The sequence below is a fragment of the Morone saxatilis genome, unplaced genomic scaffold, assembly GCF_004916995.1.
Source record: "Morone saxatilis isolate NCDOM2014 unplaced genomic scaffold, NCSU_SB_2.0 Contig8, whole genome shotgun sequence".
Classification (NCBI taxonomy): domain Eukaryota; kingdom Metazoa; phylum Chordata; class Actinopteri; family Moronidae; genus Morone; species Morone saxatilis.
In genome coordinates, this window is record NW_023340257.1 from 2,477,442 (window position 1) to 2,502,161 (window position 24,720).

General features: G+C 41.1%; 3 protein-coding genes across 5 annotated transcripts in view; all 3 read left to right on the forward strand.

The window, feature by feature from the left end:
* LOC118341951 (aldehyde dehydrogenase family 3 member A2-like) overlaps positions 1-8,689 on the forward strand; it is an 11,308-nt gene extending 2,619 nt beyond the window's left edge. Inside the window, exons 3-11 of one of the 2 annotated variants that reach the window (XM_035680374.1) lie at positions 1,867-2,098; positions 3,155-3,240; positions 3,332-3,540; positions 3,687-3,804; positions 4,028-4,169; positions 4,402-4,568; positions 4,691-4,790; positions 4,882-5,120; positions 8,011-8,689. In XM_035680374.1, the coding sequence (XP_035536267.1) occupies positions 1,867-2,098; positions 3,155-3,240; positions 3,332-3,540; positions 3,687-3,804; positions 4,028-4,169; positions 4,402-4,568; positions 4,691-4,790; positions 4,882-5,120; positions 8,011-8,025 (1,308 nt within the window). In that variant the 3' untranslated portion in view covers positions 8,026-8,689. Of the gene's footprint in view, positions 1-1,866; positions 2,099-3,154; positions 3,241-3,331; positions 3,541-3,686; positions 3,805-4,027; positions 4,170-4,401; positions 4,569-4,690; positions 4,791-4,881; positions 5,462-8,010 lie in introns of those variants that run through there. The other variant, XM_035680373.1, reaches the window with a different exon arrangement.
* Positions 8,690-9,042: 353 nt separating this feature from the next.
* LOC118342186 (aldehyde dehydrogenase, dimeric NADP-preferring-like) lies at positions 9,043-19,005 on the forward strand. 2 transcript variants are annotated; one of them, XM_035680657.1, is made up of 10 exons: positions 9,043-9,244; positions 10,767-10,960; positions 11,045-11,276; positions 13,136-13,221; positions 13,458-13,666; positions 15,882-15,999; positions 16,095-16,236; positions 16,519-16,685; positions 16,776-16,875; positions 17,789-18,508. In XM_035680657.1, exons 2-10 carry the CDS (start codon positions 10,805-10,807, stop codon positions 18,100-18,102), a joined length of 1,524 nt encoding a protein of 507 aa, XP_035536550.1. In that variant the 5' UTR covers positions 9,043-9,244; positions 10,767-10,804; the 3' UTR covers positions 18,103-18,508. The 2 variants fall into 2 exon arrangements, with proteins under 2 accessions (XP_035536550.1, XP_035536551.1); XM_035680658.1 differs by lacking the exon at positions 9,043-9,244 and having other exon boundaries at positions 10,802-10,960; positions 17,789-19,005.
* A 4,535-nt stretch (positions 19,006-23,540) lies between these two features.
* Positions 23,541-24,370, forward strand: LOC118341909 (zona pellucida sperm-binding protein 3-like). The gene is made up of 2 exons (XM_035680325.1): positions 23,541-24,077; positions 24,157-24,370. The coding sequence occupies exons 1-2, from the start codon at positions 23,589-23,591 to the stop codon at positions 24,277-24,279; spliced, it is 612 nt and encodes a 203-aa protein (XP_035536218.1). The 5' UTR covers positions 23,541-23,588; the 3' UTR covers positions 24,280-24,370.
* Positions 24,371-24,720: the final 350 nt, after the last annotated feature.

The window sequence follows — 24,720 nt, forward strand, 5'->3', positions numbered from 1 at the left end:
ACCGCTGCCAGTGATTGAGTTTGATTCCACTAAAAAAAATTGATTGCTAGCTGAAATCCTGCTGTTAGAAATGCTGCAGCGGCTGAGAGAGAGAGGGAGGAAGACAAAGAAAAAAACAGACAAAGAGAGAGATGCAGGGAGAGAGAGACAAGGAGGATGGATGATGGAGAGATGGAGTGGTTTGAGGGGGTGGAGGAGTGGAGGAGTCTGTTTTCACTCTAATCTGTTTACTTTGCAATTTGTGTTTTCAGAGCGAGTCCATTCATTCTGCTTAACCTGACACTTCACTCACCGACAGGAAGAGAGTGTGTGTGTGTGTGTTATGTGTTGTGTGAGCAGGGGAGAGAGATGGAGGGAGAATCTCATTTAAACCTCTCTTTTATTGATCTTGTGTGTTGCCTGCAATCCCTATAATATGAATGACTGTGTGTGTTTGGTGTGGTTGTTGTGAGAGAGAGAGAGCACGAGAGAGGGAGAGAGGGAGAGAGAGACGCTCATTTACCGTCCTTGGTCGTATTGTAATTGTGGTGTTTATTCATTTTGTTGTGTGTGTGTGTGTGTCGTAGCAGATATTCATTTGAGTCTTGTCTTATTGTAATTGCATGCACTCGTGTGTGTGTGTTTTAAACCTGCAATGTGTTTGTAAAGTGTGTGTGTCATGTGAAGCGTCCATTTTAGCAGAGCAGGGTCTGACTGTAATTAATTCACCCAGTGAAGCCATTAGCATGAAAGCAACCAAACGGGCCCTTCCTATTATCTTTCTGTGTCTGATGCTCTCCTGCCCCGAAATCACTCACTCATTCACTGTAATAGGAATTCCTGTGTAGCAGACTATATGGTTGTTATGTATTTATATTCAATTCAATTTTATTTGTATAGCGCCAATTCATAACAGAAGTTATCTCAGGACACTTTTCAAATAGAGCAGGTCTAGACCGAACTCCTTTTAACATTTACAGAGACCCAACAGTACCACCATGAGCAAAAATTGAAAACAAAAGTTAAAGACAAAATAAAAAAACTAATGAAAAATGATAACTATAATAACTCTAAGCAACTAATCTAACATCTAACTGCTGGCTTGTCAGGTTCTTTTTGTAGCCGAACATAATTTGAAGCATCTTAAGATATGAATGAGGATAGTGATAATGACTTGTTACCATTGCATCTATTTACAAAATGGTGAAAACATAAAAAACAAGATGGTTGAAAATTTGGAGCTGGTGATCCTCTCTTTCCTCCATCCAAAACTCTACCAGTTCACCAGCTGACTGTGTTAAGAGGTGACCTGCCTTATGTCTAAAACCCGCCACTGGAGATTTGACTAGATGAGTTGTAGGCAACCTCATCAGCCAGCTTGAGTAGAGCTGAGACAACAACGATTTGGTCTAAAATGGTCATTAATCATTCAAATGAGTTATTGATCAGAACATGGATCTTCAATCTTGGTGGTATTTTTCCTGCTTCCTCTTAAACATTTGTAGGATCATTCTAATGTTCCCTCATTTCTGAAAGAGAACACACTGATGTTACTAGAACCACTTATGTAGTTAATGTCTTTAGACAAGTGTTTGACATGGGTTAAATTTATTATATATATTGACAACAAAGCATATCTGCCTGATTTTGTGTATCTGCCCATTTATCACATAAATTGTGATAGAGAAACTGTGTAGATGAAGTAAATGATACCCAACATGGTGTTACAACACTGTTTGCTCTGTACTCTGGAGATCTTCTCATTTCTGACCAGGGACTGCAGATGATGATTAGACTTTGATCTGCCGAACAGATCAATAAACATGAGTTAACAAATGAATAAATCAGAGCATAGTCACTGGATTTTGTCCCTCCTTTGGCTTTCAGAGCGAACACGGGACTGAGCTGTTTGAGACACTGGGGCTGGAGGGAGAAATCAAGCTGGCTATAGAGAAGCTGGCAGAGTGGGCGGCTCCTCGGCCAGTGGAGAAGAACCTCCTCACCATAACAGATGAGGTTTATGTGCAGCCCGAGCCTCTGGGAGTGGTTCTCATCATAGGGGCCTGGAACTACCCCTGGGCCGTCACCCTCCAGCCGCTGGTTGGAGCTATCGCTGCTGGTACCACATATACTCATACACAACCTAATGTACTGGTGCTATTAAAGCAGTCCAACACCAAAGCAACACCAGAGACTCAGAAACAATTATAAGCCCCTTTCAGACATGTCTGTAAAGTGCCCTAGTCACTTTGATGGATAAATCACGATGGCAGTCCTTCTATAAAGACCTGTAACGCTTCTCTTCCAATACAGCACAAGACTAGACTGAATGCTGTCAGATTAAAGAGACAGTTCACCCCAAAATCCATATGTTTCCTCCTACCTGTAGTGCTGTTTATTCAACCAGATTGCTTTGATGTAAGTTGATGCGTTTGAGACATGTCTGCCATCTCTCTAATATAATGGAACCAGATGGCACTCAGCTCATGGTGCTCAAAGCGCCAAAAAAAGGTCTCTATCGAGAAATCATGACCCGGTCACTCAAGATAATCCACAGACCTTGTTGGGGCCAATTTCTAGTAGTAATTATTTTGTTTTTACCGAACTACACCTGCGAACCGTAGCTGAATGTTAGCTATCTCAGTGGTGCTAGGTGAGCTAGCTAACGTTACTGCTCAGTCAAGGAAGATGCCGATAAAGGTCCAGTGTGTAACATTTACCAGGATCTATTGTCAGAAATGGAATATAATATTCATAGGTATGTTTCCATTAGTGTAAATCAGTTGAATATAAGAATCATTGTGTTTTGTTTTTTTTACCTTACAATAAGACAATTTTATCTATAGAGATACTCTACGAAGTCTGCCATGTTGAATCGCTGCCATGTTTCTACAGCCCAGAATGGACAACCCAAACACTGGCCTTTCTTGTTTTTCACAAGTTTCACTCCCACCACTCCCTTACCTTCTCCTACACACTTGATGGGAATGCGGCATGCAGATAGTTGCAATCTGCAGTTTCGCCGCTAGATGTCACTAAATCCTACATCTTAGCTAAATCAAATTTAGGTGGAAAAACCAACTTGTAGAATTTCATTCTTTAAAATCACAAAATAATTACTGACCATTACAGATTGATAACAGCTTCAGGGATTTGCCTCTCATTCAACTTTCAGGTAATGCAGCAGTAATAAAGCCATCTGAGGTCAGCTCTCATTCTGCCAAGGTCATGGAGGAGCTTCTCCCTCAGTATCTAGACAAGGTGAGCCTCCAACTGTGTTCGATGTGATACCTTCATCTACATTCATTGTGGATGTACACTGAGTTTTAATGACTGCCTATACTCTCTGCAGGATCTGTACCCAGTGGTGACAGGTGGAGTGTCCGAGACCCAGGAGCTGCTGAAGCAAAGATTTGACCACATTTTCTACACAGGAAGCAGCGTAGTGGGTAAACTGGTGATGGAAGCTGCAGCTCGCCACCTCACCCCAGTGACCCTGGAGCTGGGCGGGAAGAGCCCCTGCTACATTGACAAAAACTGTGATATCACTGTCGCGTGTCGGTCAGTCCGAACTGTAAAGTGTAGCAGAGTGTAACGTTCTGCCATTATGTGAGCTCCGTTGAAGCCTCAAATATCCCCAAAACACAGCAGTTGTTAACAAATACAACACAGTATGCTGGAAAAATGATTGTTTTCTCCCAATACAGTCGCATCACATGGGGAAAGTTTGTCAACTGTGGTCAGACGTGCATCGCTCCAGACTATGTCCTGTGTGAACCCTCCGTCCAGAGCCGAGTAGTAGAAGAGATCAACAAGAGCATCAAGGTGGGTCTAAAATGAAGATTTATTTTACTATGTCAGTTACTGCTTACGCACTAGAACAATAATGTAGTCATTATATTGTTTGGTGTATTTCCCATATTTGAACAATAGCAACCATAGCTTGATACATGGTAACTATTTTATACGCTTATAAGGAGAGAAATGTTTGAGTTTTCCCTCTGATGATGAGACCACAATCATTTCTCTTTTATTTCACACATTGCAGGAGTTTTACACAGATAATCCAAAAACCTTTGAGGACTATGGACGCATCATTAACCAGCGGCACTTTAAGAGGGTCATGTCCCTCATGGAGGGGAGCACAGTCGCTGTTGGTGGAGACAGTGATGAGTCCCAGTGCTACATAGGTACGTGGTGTGTTTGAGCAGTTGGTCACTAAAAGAAATGTGTACATTATGTTTGTGTATGCAACTGTTACAGGCAATTACAATATCATTGAACACAAATACTTTATTTCTTGCCAGAATACTTACAACTGTCCAACCAAATAAATTCCCTATATCGTGTGTTCCACTGTATAAAGCATTATCATCTTGGCCTATACTCTCAGAATGAGCCCCTTCTTCTGTTTACTTGCAGGCCCCACTGTGTTAAAGGATGTGACGGGGGAATCCAAAGTGATGAAGGAGGAGATCTTCGGGCCTCTGCTGCCCATCATCACAGTGAGCGGTGTAGACGAGGCCATCCAGTTTATTAACGAGAGAGAAAAACCTCTGGTTGTGTACGTCTTCTCCAATGACAACAAGGTAAACAATCACCAGCAGACATGTTTGTTTCCCATTATTCAAGTGGCTTTGATTTTAAAATGCGGTGATGCTGATTAGATGTTCTGTTTGATTATCTCACCCTGTTCCTGTCTGGTAAACAGCTGATCAAAAGGGTGATAGCTGAGACGTCCAGTGGAGCTCTGCTGGCTAATGACTGTTTGGTACACTTCACTGTCAGCGCTCTGCCCTTCGGAGGAGTGGGTGAGTGTTCAACCGAACTGCAGCTATTAAGCCTGGAGGAATAACGTTGACACACATTCACAGCTGACTTATCCTCCCACCTCTTCCTTAGGTAACAGTGGTATGGGCTGCTACCACGGCCGGCACAGCTTTGACCAGCTCAGCCACCTGCGCAGCTGTCTGATCAAGCAGCTGAAGATGGAGGGAATAAACAGCATGCGTTACCCCCCTCACACCGCCAAAAAGCTGGGATGGGCTCGATTCTTTTTGCTCAAGCATGTCAACGTATGCAGGCTACGGCGCATGGCACTGCTGGCCATGTTCACTGGCTTGGCAGCATTTGTGGTGCAGGTAAAGGGAGTAAAATATAGCAGTCCAGTCCAAATTGGAATAAAAGGTTTTGTTTTGGTGTCAGGAATGCTTTATTTTACAGGTCTTTAGTTTCCTAGAAAGTTTCCTGGAAAGGACTATTCAATTTTGTACTAAAAAAGGGAGATATTTATGTGAGTTTAGTTAGTTGTGTTCAGTATATTTGCTGTTTTCCAGAGAAATTTCCTTGGAAGAACCACTGCATTTAAACCTAAGTAAATATTTATTCAATATTTGTCATTATTGGGCACTTTATGATCTGTATTTGCTTCCCTGCAGACTAATTTCACTTTCTTGCATGTTCAGATAAACTGCTGTGAAACGACTAAAAGATCTCTCTCTAGATTATTCTAGCATTTAAAGGTCCAGTGTGTAACATTTAGGAGGATCTATAGTATATATAGTATATACAGAAATGGAATATAATATTTAGCTGTATGTCAACATTCCTCTGAGGTGATTAGAGGGTTATTGAGATCACCTGTTACACAGCATCAGCAAGGATTGAGCTTGGTGCTGTCCCCTCTTGGCCAATCAGGGTGTGACAATGCCCATTCCTTATTGCATTCTGATCCTTTCTCAAGTTATTACAGACCTCACTTTATCAGATAGTGTCAGCGAGAAGTGTATTTGAGCATTTTGAAACTGAAACTTAGCAGTCAGGAACTGGTTCTCAGGCTTCTTCCCCATCAGCAGGGATCTGTAGAATCAGTACCGCCCCAACATTAAAGAGTGTACCAGTTGATGTTCCTCATAATTAGTCCCAAATGATGAATTTACAGATACAAACTAGTTCCTTTCCAGGAAATTATGAGCCGTAAGTGTCACCATTATTAATTTGTAGAAAAGTGCCACCTCCATTATTAGTGTAAGTCAGATTACTTTACCTTTAATTCTGTTCCCATATGATTTTTGAACAAGCCTCTCACACAGCTGTCCAAGAAACGAGACAAACAACAGCAACAGTACCATAAAGCCTTGTTGACAACATTGCCAGTGGCAGCTGAGGCTAGTAACACTACTGTTGCCTTAATGGCCACCATGCAATTACCTGTATTAAAGCATAAATCTGGCATTATTCTGAATCTCAATCAATTAATAAATCCCATAAAAAGACTGTGACCAGCAGTGTGTTTGTCAATCTCTCAATACCATGTCTGTCACTTTCAAATATATTGTGTTATTTGTTTAAAAGACTCAGTAATTTCCATCCAGTTATTAAGGTGATGTGTTTTTAATAGGTTCTGGACAAGAGTGGAGCTCTATGGCACAGAGGAATACGATATATCAGGCTTTGATACACATAATACTCGTTAGTAGCATCAATTCATTGTTGGTTTTGGTCTTTTCATGGGATTGGTTGACAATAAGAGAAATATAGAATGTGACCTGATTTATCCTTTAAGCTGTTCACATTCAAGGAGGATTATCTGCAGTGTTCTTGTGTGCTGGACCTGGTGCAACGTCTGTGTATTTCACTGCATTTCCACAGTTAGTAAGTCATTTAAGTTCCAAAACCAAGTCTGGTTGTTTCTGAGTCAAGACCAGGATCAGTTGGGACCAGTGTTCTTGTTTTAGAGCAAATGTTACTGCCACTGTTCTCACCGATGTGTGAACATGAACTGATGTGTCTTACAGTAAATTAATGAGAACAACATAATTCAGGTCAGTGCTGTGACCTTAATGGCACGATTGTTCTATATAATACTGTCAATTGTTCTATCTTTAAAATAAGGGTTTTCCAATTATTATATTTTTTGGGAAATGGGAAATGGTTTGGATGTGTGTTCCTGTTTGGTGGGATTAGACCCTGTTGTCCACCCCTGCCGTAGACCACATGAGCCATTAAACGTCATGAATGGCTTGTCTTACGGAACAGGTTTATCTGTAAGCAGGGTGTGAACTACAGGGGAGCCAGGGGGAGCTGGGCTCCTCTTAATGAGACATGAGCTCCCCTGAAAACATGATTTGTGAAATTGTGGGTGGTCTGACAATATGCTATTTTTGCCATGCCTGTCTATTTTTCTATATATTCATCATGAAATATGCGTAAATTTAGGCTACTACTGATGATGATTTTTGCATGAGGGTGATTCATTGCTAATTCACATTAATAAAGACACTGATATTCTGGCCATCACCATGCAAGCGTGGCAGCACGATATCATTAAAAATAAATATTAGAAAATATACAATAAACTTTCCTAGTCCTACCCAGTCTCTGTTTTATAGTCCGCATACTGTGCGTCACGGTCAGTCCACCCCCATGCTAATTCTAGGTAATAATTGACACACTTTGTTGTCCCATTGTCTCTCCCAAGGTTATTCAGCTATAAATTATTACTGAATAAAGCCTTTATTACTAATAATCAGTACTGGTGTGTCAACAGGATGGCTGAAGGGACAATATTCACCTAAACAGCAGGAAGCATTTATGTTTTACGCAACAGTTACGTCTTACATAACAATCGAAGAGTGTTTTTTGACAGTGGAGTGTTTGTGCGCTGACTGTTTACAGCCTTTTAAATAATGATAAATACAGTTTCCCAAGATAACCAGATATGAGTACCCCTCCCCCCCACATACCCACAGTCCTACAGGCCTGTACCCTCATACAACAATGGCTTTGTCTCCGGTAGACAATGCGCAGTGTTGTCCAGGAAATCTAACCGCACAATGCCCCCTCATCTACCCTCCTTTTAATTACCCAGCATGCATCACTCCCCTCTGCTAAATGCCCCCTTTTGTTTTGGTCCACCCCACCACCTTTGTTGACATCCACACTCTGCGAACAGTTAAACTATCTGTTACCTCTAGTATTTCAAACAGTTTGGATCCCGTCTCTTCACACTGACTTTGTGTTTTCTTGCAGAGATTCCTGCGCTGAGGCTGAGGAGCACAGACTGGTGGCCTGAGTTCAACCCTGCGTAAGGTGCAGGTGGACTCCTGGCCTACAGCACTCCTCATTCACTGGTCCATTTCATTTCTCACTCATGTAGGCATATTTGACTGATTTGTGATCTTTATAAATATGTGTTTTTCACAATAGACCCTTTTCACTGCAGCCATTTTGAGATGAAATAGTAGGGTAAACACATGTGTTACCAGTGATACCAGTTTAGGTTGGGCTCCATTTATTGTGGCAGAGTCTTTCTGGTGAGCCAACATGCACAATAACAGCACCCTGGCTTTGTTTGACCATCATTGATAACACCTGTGTTTACCCTACTGTTTCATGTCAAAATGGTTGCTGTGAAAAAGGTCTGTTACTTTCTGCTACACTCTAAGCTGCTATTGTAGTATTTATGGCTTTACATTATTTATCTAGCAATATAATGTGTAGTATTTTAATTTAACCTGGTAAATTGAGATTTTAATGATAGATTTTTAATTAACGGATCATTCCATCACTGCTAATGAAGCTAGGTAGCAGTGATGCAGTGATTCACTCACATACAATATCAACACACACACAAATGACTAACATGGCATGTCTGCTTTGAATAGTGCCAGTTTTGTGGTTTGTGGCAATTAAACAACAATATGATCCATTGTTTTGCTGTTGACTTTTTGTTTTTCACTTTGAACAAAATGAGTATCTTTACAGTCAGTGGCGTATTTATTATTAACAAGATCCCAAGGTTTTTGTAATTTATGACATAGCTACTATAAGCTGTTATTAGGATACATTGACCTCCATGATGACTGAGTAAAAAATTAGCTCAACTCAAGGCTGTAAAAGAAGGAACACTAGTGACAGGCTTTTGTACAAGGTAAGGTATGATTATTACATTAAAAGTAGTGCATTGAATGAAAGTGTGTGTGTGTGTGTGCGTGCGTGTGTGTGTGTGGGTGGGGGTTTCTGATGTTATCAAGGGTCTGTGTGTTTGAGGCGGTCAGATGGAGCTGGTGGTCACAGTGAGCAGCTTCCCGGTAAACTGATCCTGGAGCAGCCTAACTTGTGAACAGTGTACAATGAGAGTCAGTCAGTCAGTGAGTGCGGCTGCAGCGACATCTGAACCGCTTTCAGATCAGATCAGTGGTGGAGTGTTGAAGTCATATTTTTAATATAGTCCACTGGATGTGTGTTTGAGTTGATCCTATAGGTAAGTCTACATACTCTTCTTTCTTTTTTTCAGAATGAAAACATTAAAGTGATAATGTGATCACATGATATTCGATGTAGCCCTGTGTAGACCGGAGTTGTAAAAACAAAGCAGCACTGCGGTGAGTTATTTATTATGCACGAAATTCACTTATCGTGACTGCGCAGACATTATGAAGTAAGAATTCATATCGAACAGTGGAACTTTTTAAAGCTCAACACCGACATCCAGGAGGGATGAAGAGTTCTGACTGCACATCATATCAAATACTAAAACCACCATTCAACCAGAAAGACTTAACAAGGTGTTTAAACATAAACACTGTAGGAAAGTCATTGTAGACTGCAAGAGCCTTAAATAGAAAATAATAGTTACATTTATAGCCTTTTCATAGACCTAATAGCTTTTGCTTTCTAAAGACTTGACAAAATAAGAGGATTTTTGATAAGGAGCATGAATATTATAAATACAAAAGCCATATTTGCATTCAATAAAAAGCAAAATGGTATTTTGATGTTAAAAAGTCTAGCACTTAACATTAGGTCGGACTAAGGAGAAAAAGAAAAAAATCTAGATTAAATAGGAAATAACATATTATTCTTACTGTTTAATGTGACTTTTACCACATCCAGTTAACTCTTCTCTTTAGCTGTTTTCATATTTGTTTTGCACATTATAGCAGTTGATCAGCTGCTTTGTAGGAAATATTTAGTGTTGTCTCATAGCTAGTATTTTGTGAACTGTCACTTGTGTTATCTTTTGGCATTGCTATTTATGAGCTTGAATAAGACATTGCATTTATGTTCTCCTGGGCATTTTTATAGATGACTTGCTGTGTGACATTTATAGTTTATTAGATAGACATATGTTTAGAGAGGAAGGGGGTCATAAGATAGAAGTTATACCAGGACATTTTGACGGTAAATAGTTAAAGAGCCCCCTCCAGGACATGCTTTAATATGCAAATAGTCTGCTTGGAACAATAATGTGTGTCTGGTATACGATCTGATAATTTCCACATTAAAACCCTTTAAAAGTAATCGCCTCCTTCTACCTCAAATCCCAGAATCTCTGAATATGCAAATGTTGTTTATTTCTAAAGTTTTCCTGCTGGACACAAGATGTCTCCTCCTTCACTGTAAAGTCCAATCTCAGTGGATTGTGCACTGGGGTTGGGCTTCAAGTTTCTACTCACACATGCTACAGTCTGGTATAATGGACAGGACTGACTTCCTAACTATTTTATGATGTCACAAATCATGCTGGTAGGCCCCGCCCCTTAAAATCAGATTTTCAATGAGCACAGAGAAACTTTCCACTTTCAGCAGATGAATGTGAAAACATCCTTCTAGTATCAAACTCTGCACAGACATCATTCAAACAGCACACTGTAGGAACAAAGAGAAAAGCTGGATGGGGGCTTTAAATATGAGCAGAGCATGACTGCATGACGCTGGCTTGTCACTGTTGTTACTGTACATTCCTAACAGACAGGCCTGCTGCCTTCTGTGTGTGTGTACAGTTCCAGAAGAAGCTCCTTGCCGTCCTCAAGAAGTCTGAATGGAGAGGCAGGCGCTGCAGCGGGCCAAGGAGGCCTTCCTGAGTGGCAGGACCCGGCCTGTGGAGTTCAGACTGCAGCAGCTCCATGCCCTGCAGAGGATGATCACTGAGAAAGAGACCGAGATCTCCACTGCTCTCAAACAGGACATCAACAGGGTGAGTGGAAACAGACACAGCACACTGCTGCATGTGTCATATACTGTATGTCTGTGTATGTTGAGTATGTTGTGTTTCCCACAGAGCCAGTATGACACACCGCTCCTGGAGCTGATTGGCATTGAAAATGAGATAAAGCTGGCTATAGAGAAGCTGGCAGAGTGGGCGGCTCCTCGGCCAGTGGAGAAGAACCTCCTCACCATATCAGATGAGGTTTATATCCAGCCAGAGCCCCTGGGAGTGGTTCTCATCATAGGGGCCTGGAACTACCCCTGGGCCCTCACCCTCCTGCCCCTGGTTGGAGCTATCGCTGCTGGTAGGGAACCTTTCTGTCTCCAGTCCCTCAGCACCTCCTTAGAACCCCTCCATTCATTGCTGATTAGATCTCTGCTCAGGTTGGAGATGGGTGGAGCAGCTATACTGGGGATTAAGTGAAGTCACCAAAGTCCAGGCCGAAATAAAATGATAAAGGTGTAATTGTCACATGTTAACCTGTGCAATATAAAAAGGGACTGTACATAAATTATTAGAGGGAGGTCAGGGAGGGACAGGGTTATTTGGTTTTAATACCTCTTGCTTCATAACTTTCTTCTGCATTATAACAAAAGGGGAAACAATTCAGTCTAGTTTAGAATTCATGTTTAGCCTTTTGTTGGTTTTGTGTAAATTAGAAACATTTCACTTCTGTTTACACAAATTAAGCCATCTTGAATTATTCATGCCTAATTTTCATGCCTCATGCCTTTTTTGTTATAATAGTGGAAAACCAGCACTAGATTTTGCTATATTAGGGGGAGGGAAGTCAAAGGTAGGGTCCAAATAAAATATACTTGCAATTTCAAAAACTCCAGTCATTTTCCTGTAGTCCCTAACAGGAGAGTGATAGAGAAATCATCCAATCACAGTCTGCAAACACCCACACAGCCCTGAAAAGAGGTCTCAGACAGGAACAACTAATCCGTGAGTGTGTCAGGCTTTACATTCTAGTGGAGACCCCACAGCTTCCTATTATATCAAATATGTCGGGTTAAATAGGAGGTAGTGTGTACACAAAGATTCAAAAGACACTGAGAATACTTTCATTTGATGAAATGGTGCAAGAATAATAATAGTTTGGCTCAAATGTTTCACTCTATGTAGCATCTTGAAGCTTCAATTAAGTATTAGAACAAGCAGGCAGAGAATACTGTGTATAGTGTGAAAAACAGCAATTACTTTTCCCTGGAGTTGGTGGAGACTATAGCAGAGCTAAAATAGAGTGATTCATCAAGTTCTTTATTGTTATCTGCACAACAACAAAGCAGTCACTGTAAATTAAATTCCTAATTCTCAGACTCCCTCCAACAATGCTCAAACATGTATGCAAAGAAAATCACACAAGTAAAAACTAACATATAAGACATAAGATAAAGGAAAAGTATAGAAATATAGTATAATATTTATCAAATAAAATCTCTTTCTAAAAATATTGTTGTTTTTTACAGTTTAGCCTGGGCAGTATTTCATTTACCTTCACCTAAACTTCACATACATTGTTTAATATGTTATTTTATTCTCGAATAAGACACATTTTTATTCTTTACACTAAACTGTAGAAATAAACTGTGCAACAGTTAGCCCAATCACACTCAAAATGAGTGAGTGAATAACCCTAACCCTTCACTCACTCAGTCAGTGGTCGATTTGACTGACAGAAACCACCCAGCATGCAGCTCTGAACTAGTAGCCTCCCACCACTTTGTTATCCTGATCAGCTGCTTCAGATCTATGATGTGGGAAACTAGCAGAGCTCATCTTTTCAAAATATGGGGGTTATGTTCAGACACATATTGATATTACTTGTATTTTAATTCATTTTCTCATACCAGTATTTTATGTCAACACATTTGAAGAAGTAAAACAATTTTGCCTCAAATTGTTGATTTAGGGTTTTGATCCTTGACAGCTTTTAGCCCTTTTCACTCTTTTCTTGGTAAATAATGTAATACCAAAATAATACCCCATGTTGGTCAAACTTGTATTTTGCAGCCCAAGTCTGATAAAAACTGAGAGAGAAATATCCCAGAGTGAACTTGACAGCATCCCCTGCTCTGCATTCTCATCCTCCTACTTGTCTGCTCTCCGTCACTCAGTGATCTCACTTCATTCACAGAAACCTGTGTTCTCTCTCCGCAGGCAACGCAGCTGTGGTGAAACCGTCCGAGCTCAGCGAGTACTCGTCCCTCCTCCTCCGGGCTCTGCTGCCTCGCTATCTGGACAAGGTCTGAACAACAGCTGCTATTGTTGATGGCTGCAGTAACGTCAAAGCCTTGTGCCAGCACAGTACAATACATCACAGATATGTTATATGAGGGGACTCCCTCCATCAGCGGTGACTCATTCTAAGTTCTAATGTCATCTTGAATGAGTCAGGAACTTGTCAGGCATTTTCAGACTGCTTGATATTTTTCATAAGTGCGTAGCTGACATTATAAAATCATTTACTGTTTATTTCCAGGAGCTGTACCCAGTAGTGACAGGCGGAGTGTCAGAGACCCAGGAGCTCCTGAAGCTCAGATTTGATCATGTCTTCTACACGGGCGGCAGCACAGTGGGCAAACTGGTGATGGAAGCTGCAGCTCGCCATCTCACCCCAGTGACCCTGGAGCTGGGAGGGAAGAGCCCCTGCTACATCGACAAAGACTGTGACGTCAGAATCGCCTGCCGGTAACATGTCACTCATCAGAGTAGCCCATATCACCAGCAGTCATACACAGCGAAGTAAACTGTCACATGCTATCAGTGGTGTAGTGGTGCCAGGAGAAGTGGGTATACTTAATTTATGCCCTAGTTTTTTTTCTAAAGCGGTCATCCAGCAAAGGATAAACATCCTGTGTTATAAACAGTGACATGTGAGACTACTCTTGCATATTTAGCTCAACCAAAATAGGCCAGTATTTGCTTATTAGCTTAACTTCAGGCGGGGAAGGATCATTATGAAATTAGCATTAGCCCTGAATGATGGGCATCAGAAAAACTGAAAAATAACTGGGTATACTCTGCATAACTGCGTATATCATGCACTACCCCACTGCATGTTATCAATTGTTTCAGCACATTTTGGCTCATGATTTATGCTAAGAATACAGCATTGTGTACTTGATGGCTTTGGTGGCCTGTGTAGGTTGACCACTTTAGCCACAGAGGGGACACAGAGGCGATTTTGGTATCAATAGTTCTAAGCGCCTAAAGGACCATGATGTGTTTTTTTTTGCATATTTCAGTCAAATACTATACTTGACTTTACATCACTCAATTTTCCAAAGTATACAATAGACAGAAAGATTAATTTCCTACCTTATTGGCAGGCATCTGTCTCCATTTCTTTCAGTATCGCATAACAAATAGTGATGTCGAACGTACAATGCTTACTGCTCATGAAAGACATGAATCCTAGACTTTTCCCACTCATAAGCCACATGTCCACCGCATGGTACGGCTCACCTCTACTCTCCTACCTAGTACCTGGAACCTGGAACTTTTTTTTGATACCACTACCATCAGCTGATACTAAAAGGTGACGTTAAACATTGCAGACCACTGATTGGCTGATTGGCAACCCACAAAACCACACCGTAGTCATTTGACGAAGTGCAGACGTATCCAGAACACCTTCCTTCGGAGCCTTTCATATCCTTCTTTGTAAGAGTGGCAGCTCCTTTTTGTGTGTGTAGTTACTATGTGGATAAGTAAAAGAGAGAGAGAGTGGTGCAGAGGTAAACAGATCAGTGAAGTTAGGCTGTGTTGATCTGACAGTCAGCTCTGCCTACATCGAGGGGGTACTATTCAATGTATCTGCAATGGAATAGATACCCAAAGCGAGTAGAGTAGAGACAAGTCAAGCTTTACCATGTAGCGGAAACACTGCTGTTATCATAGGGTACTGATAATGCTGCCTGCTACGGTTGTGCAGTCGCTCAAAGGCATAGAAAGTGGGACAATCACTGAATGAGTGGGAAACACTGTCTTGAATGAGGATGTCAGTGAGTACCTTGAGTTGAGTCCAGCACTCAGTCCAGAGCCTGGCAGCTCCACTCACCCACACTGAATGAGACCGAATGAACCGCTCACTGGAACTGGCAGTGGGACGTCTGCTACTCGCCCAGGAAGAGTGATAAATTGATGCAGTCAAATTATATTTGTGTAACATGGTGTGTTACACATACAAGTGGGATGCTTAATCAATGCATTAAATACAATGAATATTTTATCTTTATTATGTAAACTTGTACATGATTACTGGGAGCAGGGAGTGCTAGCTGTCGTAGATTAACTGACACCACATTTTGAAAAAGTCAAAAAGTTTGATTCATTGACATGTATCAACTTGGAGGAACAAATTGGTTCTGCCTATCACTAGTGACAGAGACATGAAACCTGCTTAAGAATTTGTCACACTGAATAATAGTTAATAATAATAATAATCAACTCCTACATCTAAAATTAGAAGAAATATCTTAAAAAAATAAAAAATAAAAAATAAACATGTTATATCACACAATCCTCTTCATCAAATTCCTCTTCTGATTTTTATTGTATTTGCAATGATTTTTGGGGACCAAATAACAAGAGTTCAGAGTGTCTTGGAATGCAACACCAAGAACAGCTCTACTGTATCTCAAGACATTTCAAGCCTCTCCAGGTTATTTATATCACATGAAAACAAATGGCTGCAAGATAGAAAATAAACTGTAAAACTTACATAGTGGTCTGGAAAAGGGTTGAAAACAGTTCCTGTGACTCTTCAGTTGTCACTATTGATTGAAGGTAATAAAAGCTTGAAATTGGTATAGTCTTTTGGTAGAGCTACACATGCATACATGTACCTGAATGTGACTTCCTCAAAAGCTTTAAAACACTGAAATACCTGATCTGTGTGCAGTCGTATCACGTGGGGAAAGTTCGTCAACTGCGGCCAGACGTGCATCGCTCCAGACTACATCCTGTGTGAGCCCTGCATCCAGGGCCGAGTGGTGGAATGCATCCGACAAACTCTACTGGTACCGTCATTTAAACCCTAACCCTAGCTAACATCCTAATGTAAATGAGAGAGCACAGTCTGGAGGTTCATCCCAACCTTTTTCATCCGTCCCAGGAATTTTATGGCGCCGATCCCAAATGCTCGCCAGACTACGGCCGAATCATCAACCAGCGTCACTTTAGCAGAGTCATGGGTCTGATGGAGGGGTACACTCCTGTGGTGGGTGGACAGAGTGACGCCTCGCAGCGCTATATTGGTAGGAATATACAGTGGTAGTAAACAGAGGTGTGGACTGGAGTCAAACTCGAGTCACAAATTTGATGACTTTAGACTAATGTTATGTTTGTCGGTCATACATTTGGTGAAGAGCACATTATGACTTGTTTAGGACTCAAAACTCTTGACTTGGGACTTGTTAGTCTTGACTTGACTGCAAAGACTTGAGACTTTGAGCTGACTTGTCCCCATCTCTGTGGATACGTCGGAGCATTATGTTGATTGTGCTGTTGTTTAATAAACGTTGATGTCGTACATGCAGCCCCAACAGTGCTGAAGGACGTGCCCCCTCACTCCAGGCTGATGCAGGAGGAGATCTTCGGCCCCCTGCTGCCCATCGTGACCGTTAGTGACATGGACGATGCCATCCGCTTCATCAACGAGAGAGAGAAACCTCTGGCCCTCTATATCTTCTGCTCTGATAAAAAGGTGAAGGGAAACAACAGGAGATTCAAACCATGTTTTAATGCTTTAAAGTAACTCTTCTTATCTTCCTTCTCCCCCTTCTGTCTCTTTCAGGCAGTAAAAAGGATGATTGAGGAGACCTCGAGTGGAGGAGTGACGGTCAATGACGTTATGATGCACTACACACTTAGCTCACTCCCGTTTGGTGGTGTTGGTAAGAACCATCACAGAGCTTTTAATACATTATTGTGTGTATGTTGACTTAGGTGGACTTCATCATGGGGGCATGGTCAGATTAACCTGTTAAAGGGCCCTCAGGGTAAACTTTATTTGTTGGGCCCATGTTTCCCCTCTAGTACTTTTATCCTGATTAGACCAAAGAGGTGCACTCTGAACAAGGTGACATTAAAGGTCCATCCACCACTTTTTACACATCTTCACACACACACAATTTCACAATAGGACCTGAAAGGTCAGTTCTCAGGAAATTAATCAACAGCCCTTTTGATAATCATTACAACGTTTAAGTCATTTATCAATTAAAAATGCAGACATTTGGTGGTTCCAGCTTAAAAAAGAATTGACTGATAATAGCAATTAGTTGCAGCCCCATTGAATAAAAAAAATGAAAAACACACTAATAAATGTGTACAAAGGTGATAAATTATGACACTTTGTCTCCATCACTTGGTAATGCTGAAACAGCCAACTGGCTGCAAAAAGCCCCAAAAATGGAAAACAATATTGGCTGTGAACGAGACTGATGATATAGCGTGATATAAACATTGAATAGATCCAGTGTGATTTCACCCTGTGGTTTGTGGAGAACCGTTCTGAAGCCTAAAGTTTGGTATTAAAGTCAAATCACCAGGCCAACAGTGCAGTTAGCTTTGATAAGGACTGTAGTACAGAGGACCTGCTTTAGAGTCCAGATGAAACTCCTGCTGTCAAGTTGGGTCACAAATCCTCTTTCTTCTCCCTTTGCTGTCTTTTGGCATGAAGCAACATACACTGCTTTGGGCTGGTAGTGTGTGTGAAGACACCCACCTCATCTTCACACAGTAACCTCATATTGTAGTTTTTAATTTAAAAAGAGATGACTGTAGACTTGTTTGTGACCCCTCCAGGTCAGAGTGGTATGGGCCACTACCATGGGAAACACACTTTTGACCAGCTGAGCCACCAGAGGGCGTGTCTGGTCCGCTCTTTGGGCATGGAGCGTGTCAACCTTGCCCGATACCCTCCACAGGACCGCCGCCGGGCTCGCAGGGCACGTATGGCTCTCAAGTCACCACTCATTGACACGTCCAAGAGGACATTCATCTGGGCCGTCGCTGCCACTGTCATTGGCTTCGGGCTGTTTGTCACCCTGCTGGTCATCCTGCTCATAGCTTCAGGCCTCAACTGCACCTGCTGGTACTGGAGAGGCTTTTATAACTAGAGACACTGCAGGTTCTAAAAAGTGCCTGCTGTTAAGAACACACCTGAGCACACTTTGACTCCTGTTTTATATTCAGATATTTTACAGAAAATATGATAACCATTTGATCTAACTTGTATTTGCTGTGTGTCTATTTTGTATCAGATGTCCCTCAGCGACGAGACAAACAAGGTTAAACACTAACCAAACACACACCGGAGTGCTGTCCTGCGTTCTTCATTATTGAAGGTTAACATTCACTATCTGAGAAAATATCAGTGTAAATACAAATTTGATGATGAACTGAAAACCCAGTGTTCCACAGATACAACATGTGTGTATTTTGCTAGAGTTTTTCCAGAATAAAAAAATTGATGTATTGTCATCTTCTATTTTTATGTTTCGCCATTTATAATTTTTAAGCTGTACTTCACTTCTAGGGGATCACAAGCCAAAAAGGTTGGAAACCACTGGTTTAATCTAAAACAATGGGCCTATTGTAAGCGATATACAAACACATTTTTTCTTATTTTTGCTCTTCTCTTAGGTCAGAGAACATGTTACGAGTGGTTGAGAGCACTCTTACCAAGATAAGAACAAAACACTCAGTCTGCAGATTGTTTGCCCAACACAAAGAAAAATAGGTTTTAAATGCTGAAGTTAAGATATTTTTACCTATGCTACATATGCTAATAACATTATCCACAGACCTCCAATTTAAGTTCCAGTGGGATTCATCATTCAGCACACCTTGGAGCAGATTGGAGGGTTAAGAACATTTTGTGCATCTGGAGCTGACTTGCTGCATGAGGCCCAATTTTATAAGCTCATCAGATATTTTTATGTCAACATTTCTATGGTACACTGGTGTGAACGTTTAGCTGCGCACTTTTTTATGTGTTTCACCACACTGTGTGGCCCTCAGAATGGATTTCAGTCAGACATACAAACATCAGCTAGATATCGGTTTCTGATATTATGGAAGGCCTCTTGGGCTTAATGGAGAAAACAGCCTGTAAACAATGTAAATGTACCAGTGTTGTAAACAGATTCTTTATTAAAAAAGACTAAAACATGAAAAGAAAAAAGATTGATTAGACTTAAACTATGATGATTTTCAATTCAAAGTCACAGTGGTGTTGCATTAGATCTTTAGTCTACAGCTATAGTTAATAAGAGTTATAGAAGGAAAACTGATGATCTAGGTGGAGAAATTACAACAACGTCCAGGTAGTAATAAAGACTGACAAATCGCAAAACCTTTAACCTTCTGATGCTAAATGGTACAATATGATACACACACATACATAGTGCAAATGGTTCCCTATAGTTACATTATCACACTGTGTGTGGCCACCAGGTGGCATCAGAGAGCTAGAGAAGAGTGTTTAGGGACAGACTGAGGCAAGGAAGGAAGCCAATACAAGACATGTTTATTGGCTTTTCTATTAAGTTACAAAAAGAAATTTAAAAGAACATTCTCATCAACACTAAATTACACTGAAATTAAAAAAAACATTGTGTACAACTTGTTCTGTTACTATCATAGATCTACATCTGTGATAGTAAAAAGTCAAATTATCAACCACTGACTCACTATACAAACTATAGCCTCTGAAATAACAGTAATACCATATCATGACATGGATCTAGTTAGTCTCATTGTATTTTGTGTAAAGTGCCCTGTTGAGTCATTATATGAGCGCCCTATTAGCAACAGGCTCTCCCTGTTCCTCTAAGATGCTCTGCTAAGCTCTGAATTGACAGCTTTATTGCTTAATAGGTCTGTGGATATCCAGGCGTTTAGCTTGTAAAGCAGCAACAGGAAACAGCTGCCATCTGAGCACCCTGCTTCAGCTCTAACGGGCTCACTGTAGTTGCACTCTCGGAGGCCTAAATAACTGTTGCATAACCGTATCAGTATCAGAATGTTGACTCGACCTGGACTTTCAGTCTGTCAGAGACATCAGTCCAGGACTTCTGCAGGAAAACAATGGACTGCTCAGTCAGTAAAAAGTTATGCTGCCTGGTAGAACAAAGTGATATCACTATGGGTTGATAGGTTTCAACTCCGAGACCTGAAAAGGCTTATTGCTAAGCAAAAAAATGTCTCTCAAAGCAGTTATTTCATTCCAGTAATTTGCATGGGCACATTATTACCTCAGCGTCAGACATTTCTGACTGGATCTGCTCTAATTAACTAGCTGTGTGAACGGCACTTTATTTGTGTCAATTACAGGCCTCTGTAGCTCAAGGCAGATTGGCACTGGCAGTGCTGCTGCACTCCTACAGGCTGCTGAATATCAGGGAAATGTCATACTGTAGATCAGTGAACATCCCTTTAATGTACACTCTTGGGTCGGAGCAACCTGTGCTTTTAGGACAGCCTCAGCAGGTCATCGGAAGGAATGTACAGGAGAAACTATGGTGGCACGAAACTCACAAAAAATGCGAAAGGCCCTATCTACAGCCAGTTTTTGTTTGTCTTTTCTGGGCTACTGTAGAAACATGGCGGGTCAACATGGCGGGAAATTCTGTTACTGGTGTCAAAACTGAAATATCTGTAGCCGCAGTTGACAGGAAGCGCAGTTGTCACCGTTTTACTGCTGTGTGTTATCTTCCTGTTGTCCAGTTGGCTAGATTAATGTTGCTGTTATTTGAATACGTGTGTCTTTCCTGTTAGCTCTTGTATGTGCCTGGTCATTCATCCTAATGGTTAGTCAGCAGAAACCGTGCCAACTTACTCTATGTGCTTTATGTATTTTACTGTTGTTTGTATTAATAAGAGGGTGTGGTTGTTAAACGGGCCACTGAGTGTGAAAGAGTTTCAGGATGCTATAGCAGGTGCACAGCTTTATAATCTGGCTTCATACCTAGAGATACAGTTTCACTTCCCACCAAAACTAAAAATAGAAAGCTAATTGACGCTCTTTTGTGTTTGGTCTAGACTTTAGTGCTGAAATCAGATACTGAGTGTTTGAGGAGCGGGGCAGCTGATCTAAAAATGGACTGCTGCCATTAAAGTACAGTAAAACTCACTTTTATTAAAGTTCAGTTACGGGCCAATAAAAAAAGCTTTAGATCTGCTATTTGGACATTGCACTTGGCCATTTATTATGCAGCCCTAGTGGTCCAGTTTAATGTTTTAATTGATAGATGAACTTGGTTGATGCAGGACTTTCAGTTTGACGTCTACAATAGCAGGTCTGACAGGTCTCAAGCTTTCTGCCCCCCTGTTGTGACACGTTCCGTTTGCAGATGACTTATGCGCAGCAGGAGATATACTTCTGAAGACTGTATTGTAGTTTCAGGGCTTTGTTGCTGCTGGACTGTAAAGTTTACTTTAGCATAGATTTGCCCTCATTTGCCCTCTATGCATAAAAACACAGCCTGCCAAAGACCCTTCAGCCCAGCAGCTGCCTGACTGAACTCTGCTGGCAGAGAGCTTCGCACACACCACTTCTCAGTCACACTGCTGCTCTGAAAGGAAGGATATACACCACTTACACACATATTTCATTCAAAGCATTTGGCTTTAAGGTACTACATGTGAGGTACAGTATTTATCTTGTCTCCTGTCTCGTCTCCTTCCTGTTTTAGTGCTCACAGCTCATGAATAATACAATATTTTTGATTAGGAAGTGTGAAGGTGCAAACATATGTTTGCATACATTAATTGGTTTGGAAGTCACTCTGCTGTATGTTGGCTGGCGCCAGTGTTGTAGTTTAATTAGAGGGAGATTCCTTTTCCTTTTGTGCTTTGACTTTTTGGTCAAAGCACAATGCACAATCACTCCTGAGCTCCATTATTCACTCTGAACATTCTTTAAATGTGTTTATTTTACCAACAAATATGGTTGAAAGTGGAGAGGGGCCGATTTAGTTTGGTCACTGTCTGAAATGGCTTTTGCTGTCTACTTTCTTGTTGCCGTGGTGACCCTGATGCTCTCTGTTCATCAATAGGCTCAATGGCTCATTCAGGGACAGGCATGGCAAACCCCTGGGGCAGCGGTGTTAAATGTAGGCTACACACTGTAATGCAGCTGTTAGACAGATGTAATGTCAGAGTAAAGCTTGGTTCCCCCCATCCCGATGAAAAATTAAAAAAAGAAGCAGGTTTAGCATTTGAGCAGGTTAATATCCAGGTAGAAAGCAACGCAGAGCTGGGCAGACACACAATGATGGACAGATTGATATATGAATATGTAGCACATGCTTTAAAGCTACAGGTAAGAAAAAAAGCCACAAAAACACAATAATAATTAGTGTAATCAGTAATGTTAAATGCTCATATGAAATAAATATGAGTAAATTATATAATTAATAATTTGTAAAACTGTCAAATACTACATTTTATTTTATTAATTTATTATTATGTTGTCATTCTTCTTTTTAAAGTTACACTTTTATTGGAGTATATTATTATTAACAACAATTTCTATTTTAAAATGATTTTGTCATATGATTGGCTGAAAAGTGAGTGGGCAGGGATTGGTCTGTGTCTGTGATGCCATCAGATATAAAAGGGCATTTGAAAAAAGGCCTTTGTTTTGTAATGTCTCATTTATTCATAATATATTGATCATTTTGAAATTCCATATGGACAGCACTCATTGCTTATGCTCTAACGAAAAAGAAACTTTGGGTATAAAAGATACGATGTATGATAATGTTTAAAAAAAGTATTGACTCTTTTCCACCTTCACATAATACATTTCACCCTCCAGTAAATCGCAGCATCCTGCAATCCGTGAGTGACATGCATTTTTCATTACTTAGGTACTGTTGCTATGGTAACCACTCACACCCCCGACCTTGAGATGCGTCGTTATTTCAGGCGTCCTACGCAAACGTGCCATTTGCAAAGATAAATGAAGGAAACAAGAGAGCAACCTGCCTTACGCTCTGTACAGTGTGAACGGAGACACAGCAGCAGGATGGAGGACGTCCAAGGTCCAACCTGACATCAGTGGACATCATTATAATGAGGCTTAATGTCTGTTAGCCAACTTACATTCACTTGTTATTGTATCATTCTTTCCAAATTTTTGTCTTTTTCTAGTCACAGAAAGTCAAATAAAGTAATATTATTGAAACACATTCTAACTTTATTTGTTGGTATGATTTGCCTTATTGTTTACTATAATTCCTGAAGGAAATAGCTGAGAGTTTTACCAAATAAATAAGGGTTTGCATGAATGAATGTCTACTAAACAGCTGGACATATGCTGTGTAAATAACACTCAGTTTGCCCTCTAGATTCTTCCAAAGCACCTTTTGAAACAAATCTAACACTGTCTGCAATGTGTGGAGCACCTGTGGACTAACACTGGAGGATTGAGACTCCTACAGCGCACAGACTCACCAATTAGTGTGGGATGTGCAGCTGTGAGATCCACACGTGTGGAAAGGGATCCAGCTAATCAGGTAGAGGGAGGAGTCACTTCCTTTGTCTGTCTCAGTGGTCATGCTTAAGGAAGCTGCACAGAAACGGTCTGTTTGCAACGATGAGGTCCAAGCTGCTCTTTGTTATCAGCTTTATGCTTGCATGTGTCAGGCTTAGTGATGCTGGACTCAGTAGGAGAGTGACAACCTACTTGGGGCAGAAGCCTGCAGAGGTGGGAGCCGAGCCAGTGGCGGGACCTGAAAGAGAGCACTTCAGATGGTCTGCTCAACAAACTGGCAGGCTCCAGGCAAAGCAGCGCCAGCCAGTGGGCGGACCAATCCTCTGGAAGTATCCAGAAGATCCGGTGGACCTGGTGAAAAAGCCCCCTGTTGGGTTCAAGCTGCGGCAGCCGGTGATGACCTACTCAGTTGCCGTGAGGTGTGGGGAGAGTAGGATCCAGGTGGAAGTGAGCCAGGACCTGCTGGGCCTCGGCAAGCTGATAAAGCCTGAGGAAGTCACACTTGGTGGTTGTCCAGCCACTGAGATAGACAACTTGTCTCATGTGCTCATCTTTGAAAGTGAGCTGCACCGCTGTGGCAGCACACTTGTGGTATGAGGTTTTTATATAGAATGCACTGATGTTACTTTCATTCAATCAGATTTTTAAACTGTAGTTCTCTTTCCCTCAGATGACCGAGAAAGCCTTCATTTATACCTTCACACTGGTCTACGACCCCAAAGTGTCAAGCAGGAGCCACATCATAAGGAGCCAGGGTGCTGTCATTGGAGTGCAGTGCCACTACCCAAAGTGAATGAGCCTGCAAAGACCCACTTTAGTTTACTGTGGGAAAGTGAAGAAACCAGCTTGTGTAACAAATCATAATAAAGGGTTTAAAGTCTCAACACACTGGTTCTACCTTAACCTTTCAGAACCCTAAGTAGCTCACACTGTCGTGGAGAAAAACAAATCTGTCACATATGAGCAAAAACATATGCCTGACTGAAGACTTAACTTTCCTGAATCCCATATACCCAAAAGTATAATTTTTTTTTTTACATTCCTTCATTTAGTGTTGTGACAGAGAAACAATGGGAAGGTTTGCTTTGTGTAAGTAACAACTGAAAATAATTCTTTCCAAGCAGTCATTAATGGTCCAGATGCATTTACTAGATAAAACATTGCTGGTGTTAATGTTACTGACCCCATGTTTTCAATGAAAACAATTTCTACCAGCATCTGGAACTTGGAGGAA

Excerpts from the sequence above, each read along its gene's own strand:
- LOC118342186 (XM_035680657.1), top strand. The coding sequence starts at position 10,805 with ATGGAGAGGCAGGCGCTGCAGCGGGCCAAGGAGGCCTTCCTGAGTGGC. Across the intron at positions 13,222-13,457 it reads TGCCTCGCTATCTGGACAAG|GAGCTGTACCCAGTAGTGAC; the intron begins GTCTGAACAACA and ends GTTTATTTCCAG. Across the intron at positions 16,686-16,775 it reads TCTTCTGCTCTGATAAAAAG|GCAGTAAAAAGGATGATTGA; the intron begins GTGAAGGGAAAC and ends TGTCTCTTTCAG.
- LOC118341909 (XM_035680325.1), top strand. The coding sequence starts at position 23,589 with ATGAGGTCCAAGCTGCTCTTTGTTATCAGCTTTATGCTTGCATGTGTC. Across the intron at positions 24,078-24,156 it reads GCTGTGGCAGCACACTTGTG|ATGACCGAGAAAGCCTTCAT; the intron begins GTATGAGGTTTT and ends TCTTTCCCTCAG.